The 10,830-nt window shown below is 45.4% G+C and overlaps 1 protein-coding gene across 17 annotated transcripts in view; it reads left to right on the top strand.

The window, feature by feature from the left end:
- ap2a1 (adaptor related protein complex 2 subunit alpha 1) overlaps positions 1-10,830 on the top strand; it is a 46,580-nt gene that overhangs the window by 1,841 nt on the left and 33,909 nt on the right. For all 17 annotated transcript variants that reach the window (XM_042000998.1, XM_042000989.1, XM_042001006.1 and 14 more), the window contains exons 2-4: positions 2,492-2,703; positions 9,230-9,423; positions 9,505-9,634. In XM_042000998.1, coding sequence (XP_041856932.1) covers positions 2,492-2,703; positions 9,230-9,423; positions 9,505-9,634 — 536 coding nt within the window. The remainder of the gene's footprint in view (positions 1-2,491; positions 2,704-9,229; positions 9,424-9,504; positions 9,635-10,830) is intronic.

The raw sequence follows: 10,830 nt of genomic DNA on the forward strand, positions 1-10,830 counted from the left end.
ACAGCAACTCAACTGGTTGATTTTAAAAGTGAATCATTTCTGTGTTGTGACAACATTGATAGTAAATAATGTTTTTGCTCATATTCCCAATAACATGGCACCTTCACCGGGTGGTGTGTGTTAGGTTGTTTTCTTTAGCTGGAATCTGTTTGTCCTCCAAAAGCTTCGTATCTAGAATGAACAGATATTTCTTTAAGGTCTCATATATAAGCATTTGGTTGTTGTGGCAAACACACACACGGTGTTATGACTTTGAAAAGAACTGGGACACTAACAAGGATGCCCACACTGACTGCTGAGTTCCTGTGAACCGAGCAGCAGAATCAGTGTAACCTCGCGAGTAGAAATGGACGAAACTGTCCGTCCTCTGCGTCCAGCATAAATGGGCCTTTAGAGTCAGAAGTGTACTAAGACGGGATTTCAGTGTAAGAAACAGTTGTGGTGATACGGCTGCAGAAAGCCTTGGCAGATAACAAATATGAACCAGAACTGTACATCTAAATGTGTTGAGGCCAAATTCACTTGTTCCAAACAGAGTATTTCTTTCCTTCATTAAAAAGAAAAGAAAAAACTCATCCACCATTGTTCAGGTGTGTAATTATGCGACATACACAGCAACTAAAGTTAGTTTTTTCCCCCTGACATTTAAAACATTTAAGATATTAATGAGGTAATTCTGATATTTCGACATTCTTGACTGAAATTAGCACACTGGTGAGTTTTCATCATTCAGCAGACTGAAGCTAAAACTTATTGTTCAAACTGTGTGCACCAACAAAAAAGATTTAGGCTGGATCCCACTTCTGCCCCTTAGCCCTCCTTTTCCGTTTTGCATGTTCAGGTTAGGGAAAGGGCTCTCTCGATTCTCTTTTGGATGATGGGGAAGGGTCCAAACGACGACGGCCCAGGACAGCACTTTAAACGAGGGGGAATAAAAATTTCCCAACAGACACCAGATACATCAGAAAGATGGCGACAGAGGGAGGGCAAAACACCCATAATTGAATATTCAGCATCAATAAGGATGTAAAATTTATTTTATTTTAAAATTGTGTTCCATCTGGGGAGCATTTATTTACCATCTCGTTCGCCATAGGGCTGTTATCAACTTATCATAAACATAACGTCTCCTTTCGTTTGTTCGTCTTTTTCCGGCAGTTGAAACAATTTGGTATCTTTGTTTGGTAACATCAGTTTGTTGCCATTCGGTTGTCATAGATACCTGTAGCTTTGTCTGACGTAGCAGCTCGCAACGACTTATGATGATGTACGACGGTAAAGTAGGGAATCTCATTTTCTAGGGGAATGTTTCCACCCCTCGCCCTTACCACTTTGTTGTAAGGGCGATAAGCAAAGGGTAGGGGTAAAAACTAGAAGTGAGATTTGGCCTTAGATTCTTTAAGCAGTCGCTGCAGATCTGAATGTTATAAACTCCATCGTGGTGGTTTGTCTCATATCTGCAGATCTCAGACATCCTCTGGTGGCGGTTTGTAGAAAGATGTTTCAGTTGACGACTTTCGTTTGTCTTGCAGCATAACGTTGCAGCTCTACTAGTTTACCTCCACGTCCATTAGGACTCTGAGATAAGGCTGAGACCAGTCCTTGATGCTTCACCTTTGTCTCTTACAACATTGTGTAATCTGGAAATATCTTTTCATAATCACAAATGTGGAAGTCAAGTTGACAGCGTGTATATCAGTAATGTGGAGGAGCACCAGGATTGGGCACAGTTGTGGTGAAAACGAGCTTTGTAATTTTTCTGCTGCTCATCTTTTTAGTCTGGTATGTTTCTTACATGGACGCAGACATGGACTCGGACATGGACGCGAACATGGACACGGGCACGTGTAGTTGCCATGCTCATTCTGTGCGGGTAGAAACTGAGTAGACATGGAGGGATGTGGTGGACTGGTGAGGACGGCAGAACTTACGTTACACTGATGTTACAGAAAGATTGTATTTTCTTTAAAACTTCCACCCTGAAACCATGCTTTACTATTGGAAGTGTGTGTGTGTGTTATCTTATCTTGTGAACCTAATCTGCCCGTCACTGCTGGTAAGACCAGTAATTTCTGCTCCCCTCCAGCCTTCAGGGCTTTTTTTATCTTGGGTTCAACTCGTCTTGGATTCAGGGTAGTAGTGAAATATTTTAAGACAAATGTAAAAATAAAGGAAATTATCAGGTTTAATTGTTATATTGTAATATTTCATATATTTGAAAGCATCAAGCATGTGTAACATGATTTATCCACACATGTTCAGTATGTCTGTGTTTTTTGGGTCATGAGCTGTGCACACGTTTTGTGGATGGAAAGAATAAAACTTTAACAGGGAGATACCTCCAGCAGAACCAGGAGGGCAACCATCTGCCCAACTTCAAGAGAAGCTCGCTTTAGGTTCTTAGTTTCCAGAGATGGTGTTCTAACCAGTTTTTAACACTGCCAGGTCCGTCATGTCCAAATGCTGAAGATTGTCTTCTTTCTCTGGTCAGGTAAGAGCAAGGAGGCCGAGATCAAACGGATAAATAAGGAGCTGGCCAACATCCGCTCCAAGTTTAAAGGGGACAAGGCTCTGGATGGATACAGCAAGAAGAAGTACGTCTGCAAGCTTCTCTTCATCTTCCTGCTTGGCCATGACATCGATTTTGGACACATGGAGGCAGTTAACCTGTTGAGCTCCAACAAGTACACAGAGAAACAGATCGTAAGTTCTCTGCTGGATTTGTCCTACTTTGCTTGTTGAAATGTTGTGGGTCTCTCCAGAGCTGGCATATTTCCAGTCTTGTATAATGCAGTATTGCAAGCAGGTCTGGGCGATGTATCAGATATACTCGCTGTATCCTGAGATGTTTTACGTAGGAAATATAAAATGTTTATATCGCAAACATCTGTATATATAGTATAACAGTGTTCAAAGCGTCTATGTGAAATTTTCTTCGTAGCGCTCCATCTGCTGGTCGGAGTGAAGCTCACCACACACAACATGAATCAGACAGCTCACACGTGTGTGCGCCTGGCATGAAGAGATGTAATTACATGTCAACATAAGAATAAGAGAAAAACAAAGACAGCAGGCTGTTTAGTATTTATAATAAAAGGACAACTATAAACCTGTTCTAGAGAAAAAGAAGCCCTAGATTACTTTTGTTGGGATCTGGTGCTAAATAGGAAAAACTTAAGGAAAATAATATTTGAATATAAAATAACCCCTAAAACAATGGTTAGGAAAAACATGAGTTTTTATTAAGTTTGCATGTCCCTGGCTCAGAATAAACAGATATATATCATGATGAGGCAAAAAATAAATCAATCGTGATACAACAAAGTAACGCGTTACAGTGACGATATTACTTTTTTGGGTAATGAAGTAAAGCGTTACACTTAAAATATCGGTAACTAAATGACTTTACTGGACTACAGTAACGTGTTCTTCTGCGTTACTTGAGCCGTGTTTGCCTATGTGTAAAGTTCTGATCTGTTTTAAGTGGTACACGCATGCTGCTACCTGTGTGTGTGCTTGCCTGGGCACGTTGCCATAGAGATAGATTTGCGTGATGTAGCAGATTGTGTGCCAACTAAAGAGAAAGAGAAATGGAGCTGGAGACGCAGATGGGGGGTTTTGGTCAGTGGCGATATTTGCATTATTTTCAGTTCAGACCAGTTTTAGTCCAAACTCGTGGTGAAAGATCTTGCTTGCCGATCAGTAAATCCTTCACCACCGACCCGCCTAAACAAGCAGCCGACCGCCTGAACAAGCAGCCGACCGCCTGAACAAGCAGCCTACCGCCTGAACAAGCAGCCTACCGCCTGAACAAGCAGCCGCAGTTGCAGGTTCCTTGTAGGAGACATGCTCGCGCTGTCGACTACTGAATCACCCAGGTTTAGAAAAATACTGGATAAATTGATGATGAAACAGGTGTGGCCATTTCTTCCCACAGACAGGGATGTTGTTCTTGTGGTTTTAAAGCCATTTTGTTTACAATAGACAGTAAACACTCTGCAAACAGGCAGCAATGTTTGTACATGTCTACACGGTGAATTAAGAAATGATAAAGTAATAAGTAGTGGCGTTCCTTTTCAAATGCAGTCACGAGTAAAGTAATTTCATTACAATTTACAGAAGTAATGAGTAACTAGTAACTAATTACTTTTTTAGAGTAACTACCCCAGCACTGGGTATAAGCCATATGACCTAGCCCTGATTGCAAGTTTGGAAATAACAAATTGTAGTAGGTTTGCCTTATTAAGGCTGAGATAAACTGAAAATGGCAGAATGATTCTACAGTCCATTCAGCCAAATATGAGCAGGGTTGGTTTGGCAGAACTCGATCTTCTTCTAATCAGCATGAAACCAGATTCGGTCCGGAAGAATGTTGCAACCCCCAACTGAACCGAGTCCTCAGTCGTACCGAGTCTAGAGAACCATCCTGGTCCCCAACTGAACCGAGTCCTCAGTCGTACCGAGTCTAGAGAACCATCCTGGTCCCCAACTGAACCGAGTCCTCAGTCGTACCGAGTCTAGAGAACCATCCTGGTCCCCAACCGAACCGAGTCCTCAGTCGTACCAAGTCTAGAGAACCATCCTGGTCCCCAACTGAACCGAGTCCTCAGTCGTAAGGAGTCTAGAGAACCATCCTGGTCCCCAACTGAACCGAGTCCTCAGTCATACCGAGTCTAGAGAACCATCCTGGTCCCCAACTGAACCGAGTCCTCAGTCGTACCGAGTCTAGAGAACCATCCTGGTGTGAATGCAGCCTAGAAGCATACTGTTGTGAACCTTAGACACTAAAAGTCAAACTGTTCCAGGTGTCCATGTTGTGTTTGTTTTAGGGAGACGAACTAAAGCTGCACAGTGAGTCAAGTCATCATCATCATTAAATGAAAATCACAGAATGCAGATCACTAGGGTCGTGGCGTCCCACTCAGGCCGCAGTGGCGTCCCACTCAGGCCGCAGTGGCGTCCCACTCAGGCCGAAGTGGCGTCCCACTCAGGCCGCCGTAGCGTCCCACTCAGGCTGCAGTGGCGTCCCACTCAGGCAGCCGTAGCATCCCACTCAGGCAACAGTGGCGTCCCACTCAGGCAGCCGTAGCATCCCACTCAGGCAACAGTGGCGTCCCACTCAGGCCGCCGTGGCGTCCCACTCAAGCCGCTGTGGCGTCCCACTCAGGCCGAAGTGGCATCCCACTCAGGCTGCTGTAGCGTCCCACTCAGGCCGCCGTAGCGTCCCACTCAGGCCGCTGTAGCGTCCCACTCAGGCCGCCGTAGCATCCCACTCAGGCAACAGTGGCGTCCCACTCAAGCCGAAGTGGCATCCCACTCAGGCCGCAGTGGCGTCCCACTCAGGCCGCAGTGGCGTCCCACTCAGGCCGCTGTGGCGTCCCACTCAGGCCGAAGTGGCGTCCCACTCAGGCTGCTGTAGCGTCCCACTCAGGCCGCCGTAGTGTCCCACTCAGGCTGCTGTAGCGTCCCACTCAGGCCGCCGTAGCATCCCACTCAGGCCGCAGTGGCGTCCCACTCAGGCAGCCGTGGCGTCCCACTCAGGCCGCAGTGGCGTCCCACTCAGGCCGCAGGGGCGTCCCACTCAGGCAGCCGTGGCGTCCCACTCAAGCCGAATTTGCGTCCCACTCAGGCTGCTGTAGCGTCCCACTCAGGCCGCTGTAGCGTCCCACTCAGGCCGTCGTAGCGTCCCACTCAAGCCGCAGTGGCGTCCCACTCAGGCCGCCGTAGCGTCCCACTCAGGCCGCAGTGGCGTCCCACTCAGGCAGCCGTAGCGTCCCACTCAGGCCGCCGTGGCGTCCCACTCAGGCCGCAGTGGCGTCCCACTCAAGCCGAAGTGGCGTCCCACTCAGGCTGCTGTAGCGTCCCACTCAGGCTGCTGTAGCGTCCCACTCAGGCTGCTGTAGCGTCCCACTCAGGCCGTAGGGGCGTCCCACTCAGGCAGCCGTAGCGTCCCACTCAAGCCGAAGTGGCGTCCCACTCAGGCTGCTGTAGCGTCCCACTCAGGCTGCTGTAGCGTCCCACTCAGGCCGTAGGGGCGTCCCACTCAGGCCGCCGCTGTGGCCCAATGATCTTAGGCTTCATTTCTATGTATGCATGGATTAGTTGACCAGCTGTTCATCCTTGTACTGTTGCGGCTAACAACATTTACAAGTGAGTGAGTCATGAATATTTTCCCTCTACAGGAGCTGATGTGACCTGAAACCACTGTGGACTGTGTTATGTCTAGTGTGTTTATTAAGATTGTTCCATCTTAATGCCTTTAAAATACCTTAAAGTTATTATGCTGTATGTTGTATATTCTAGTGTGACCTTGTCGTTGGCTAACTCTGTGGTGGACTGTTAACTCCGGAACAGGAAGTGTTGAGTCTGCAGAATTGGAATGAGTCGTGATCCTTGTGGTTTGTTGTTTTCGCAGAAACAGTGACATACAGTCATGAACAATAATTAAATCTGGTGATCACAGTTGGTGTCTTACAGATGCAGGAAAAACATTTGACTTAGTCAGTTTAAACTTCATTAACCCTTAAACCTCCAGCAGATCCACCAGCAGGAGGGGTGGTGTGTAGCTCTGTGGGGTAAATGTGATGGATAGTTTCCCTTCAGCTGATCTATGGAGGTTTTCCAGGCATTTCTATCCCTGGTTTACAATCCAGCCACTAAATGTAGTTTTATTCAGAGACTCTATCTGGTAAATCCACAATGATCCATGATAACAGCATTATTTATCACATTTCACCATAAAAACATCACCATCACTACTATGTTGCTAAGAGACCTCTATTTAGACCTGGACATGATGATGAAGCCACTTCCTGTCAGACTTTCCACCAATCAGAGAGCTTAGATTGACGGTAACGTCCAATCAGGAGCAGCCAAAGATCAACCAGTGAGCAGAAAGTTCTATGTGTGTGTGAAAAGAAGAAAAATAATGCTCCTCTATGGCTGGAATAAAGCCAAGAAGACGTTTCTGATGCACGGTGGCGCCACAAAGCAGCTGCTACACACTGGTTTATACTGGGATTCAAAACTGTTACAGACTGGTTTATACTGGGATTAAAAGCTGTTACAGACTGGTTTATACTGGGATTAAAAGCTGTTACAGACTGGTTTATACTGGGATTAAAAGCTGTTACAGACTGGTTTATACTGGGATTAAAAGCTGTTACAGACTGGTTTATACTGGGATTAAAAGCTGTTACAGACTGGTTTATACTGGGATTAAAAGCTGCTACAGACTGGTTTATACTGGGATTAAAAGCTGCTACAGACTGGTTTATACTGGGATTAAAAGCTGCTACAGACTGGTTTATACTGGGATTAAAAGCTGCTACAGACTGGTTTATACTGGGATTAAAAGCTGCTACAGACCGGTTCATACTGGGATTAAAAGCTGCTACAGACTGGTTCATACTGGGATTAAAAGCTGCTACAGACTGGTTTATACTGGGATTAAAAGCTGCTACAGACTGGTTCATACTGGGATTAAAAGCTGTTACAGACTGGTTTATACTGGGATTAAAAGCTGCTACAGACTGGTTTATACTGGGATTAAAAGCTGCTACAGACTGGTTTATACTGGGATTAAAAGCTGCTACAGACTGGTTTATACTGGGATTAAAAGCTGCTACACACTGGTTTATACTGGGATTAAAAGCTGCTACACACTGGTTTGTACTGGGATTAAAAGCTGTTACAGACTGGTTTATACTGGGATTAAAAGCTGCTACAGACTGGTTTATACTGGGATTAAAAGCTGTTATAGGCTGGTTTATACTGGGATTAAAAGCTGTTACAGACTGGTTTGTACTGGGATTAAAAGCTGCTACAGACTGGTTTGTACTGGGATTAAAAGCTGTTACAGACTGGTTTATACTGGGATTAAAAGCTGCTACAGACTGGTTTGTACTGGGATTAAAAGCTGTTACAGACTGGTTTATACTGGGATTAAAAGCTGCTACAGACTGGTTTATACTGGGATTAAAAGCTGCTACAGACTGGTTTATACTGGGATTAAAAGCTGCTACAGACTGGTTCATACTGGGATTAAAAGCTGCTACAGACTGGTTTATACTGGGATTAAAAGCTGCTACAGACTGGTTTATACTGGGATTAAAAGCTGTTACAGACTGGTTTATACTGGGATTAAAAACTGTTACAGACTGGTTCATACTGGGATTAAAAGCTGCTACAGACTGGTTTATACTGGGATTAAAAGCTGCTACAGACTGGTTCATACTGGGATTAAAAGCTGCTACAGACTGGTTTATACTGGGATTAAAAGCTGCTACAGACTGGTTTATACTGGGATTAAAAGCTGTTACAGACTGGTTTATACTGGGATTAAAAACTGTTACAGACTGGTTCATACTGGGATTAAAAGCTGCTACAGACTGGTTCATACTGGGATTAAAAGCTGCTACACACTGGTTTATACTGGGATTAAAAGCTGCTACAGACTGGTTTATACTGGGATTAAAAGCTGCTACAGACTGGTTTATACTGGGATTAAAAGCTGTTACAGACTGGTTCATACTGGGATTAAAAGCTGCTACAGACTGGTTTATACTGGGATTAAAAGCTGTTACAGACTGGTTTATACTGGGATTAAAAACTGTTACAGACTGGTTCATACTGGGATTAAAAGCTGTTACAGACTGGTTCATACTGGGATTAAAAGCTGCTACACACTGGTTTATACTGGGATTAAAAGCTGCTACAGACTGGTTTATACTGGGATTAAAAGCTGCTACAGACTGGTTTATACTGGGATTAAAAGCTGTTACAGACTGGTTCATACTGGGATTAAAAGCTGCTACAGACTGGTTCATACTGGGATTAAAAGCTGCTACAGACTGGTTTATACTGGGATTAAAAGCTGCTACAGACTGGTTTATACTGGGATTAAAAGCTGTTACAGACTGGTTTATACTGGGATTAAAAACTGTTACAGACTGGTTCATACTGGGATTAAAAGCTGCTACAGACTGGTTCATACTGGGATTAAAAGCTGCTACACACTGGTTTATACTGGAACATAACAAACAGGCAGACCAAACGTTCACTGCTTCTTGAACTCTACAAAATGAAGCGTCCGCTGGGTTGACCTCTTTGTTATTCTAACACATTAAATGAAGAGATTGGATCAGACTAGAGATTTCGTTCTGTCATGTATGTGGTGTTTAATGCTCCTCCTCCTTCTCCTCATCCCTCTTCTTCATTGTTTTTCCAGGGATACCTGTTTATTTCAGTTCTGGTGAACAGCAACAGTGAACTGATCCGTCTCATCAACAATGCCATCAAGAACGATCTGTCCAGCCGCAACCCCACTTTCATGTGCCTGGCGCTTCACTGCATCGCTAACGTGGGAAGCCGTGAGATGGCGGAAGCCTTTGCCAGTGAGATTCCTCGCATCCTGGTTGCTGGGTGAGTGTGCTGAAGTTAACTGAAGCAGTTCCAGCCGTGGCTTCACCAGACGGTTTATAATGTCATTGTTGTTCACGTCAGTGATACCATGGATAGTGTGAAACAGTCGGCTGCCCTGTGTCTGCTGCGGCTGTACAAGACTTCTCCTGACTTGGTGCTGATGGGTGAATGGACATCACGTGTGGTTCACCTGCTCAATGACCAACACATGGTAAGAGCTCCAGCAGACCTCCACATAGAAGGAATTCCCTCATTAAATGTAGGGATGCACCGATGCCACATTTTTTCAGACAGAGTTCAAGTACAGTCCGAGTACCGATAGTAATAAATCCTGTTACAGTTCACTAGTAAGGAGTGTGAGCCAGATCGTCAGATGGACCACTGAGTGGTTAATGTGTGATATACACTATATTGCCAAAAGGGTATTACATATTCCCTGTATTCCCTAACCTGCCTTGACTTGAACTTAAGAGACATTCATTCTTAATCAGATGAGCCCAGCATGACGGTGACCCTCCCTTTGCAGCTATAACAGCTTCAGCTCTTCTGGGAAGGCGTTCCACGGGTTTAGGAGTGTTTATAGGAAGTTCTGACCATTCCTCCAGAATCATGTTTGTTAGGCGAGACACCAATGCTGGACCAGAAGTCCTGGCTCTCAGCCTCCGCTCTAATTCATCCCAAATGTTTTCTGTCGCGTTGAGATCAGGACTCTGTGTAGCCCAGTCAAATTCATCCACACCAGACTCATCCAGGTCTTCATGGACCTGCTTTGTGCACTGGTGCACAGTCATGTTGAAACAGGAAAGGGCCATTCCCAAACTGTTCCCACAAAGCTTGGAGCATGGAATTGTCCAAAATCTCTTGGTATCCTAAAGCATTCTAAATTCCTTTCACTGGAACTAAGTGGCCAAGCCCAGCTCCTGAAAAAAAAAAACCCGGAGCCATAATCCCCCTTACACCAACTTTACACTTGGCACAGTGCAGCCAGACCAGTACCGTTATCCTGGCAACCACCAGACCCAGACATCAGATCGGCAGATGGTGACTCTCAATTCGTCCTTCCAGAGAACGGGTGTCCACTGATCCAGAGTCCAGTGGCGGCATCCTCTCCACCGTTGCATCTAACGCTATGCATTGCTTCTGATGATAACGGCCTGGATGCAGCTACTGCCGTGGAAACCTGATCCATGAAGCTCTCCTCTGTTCTAGAGCTGATCTGAAGGCCACATGAAGTTTGGAGGTCTGGAACATCAACTCTGCAGGAAGTTGCTGAACTTTGCGCACGATGTGCCTCAGCATCCACTGACCCCGCTCAGTCCTTTTACTGGACCCACGGACCCCGCTCAGTCCTTTTACTGGACCCACGGACCCCGCTCAGTCCTTTTACTGGACCCACGGACCCCGCTC

This window comes from Melanotaenia boesemani, chromosome 2 (genome assembly GCF_017639745.1).
Source record: "Melanotaenia boesemani isolate fMelBoe1 chromosome 2, fMelBoe1.pri, whole genome shotgun sequence".
Taxonomy (NCBI): Eukaryota; Metazoa; Chordata; class Actinopteri; order Atheriniformes; family Melanotaeniidae; genus Melanotaenia; species Melanotaenia boesemani.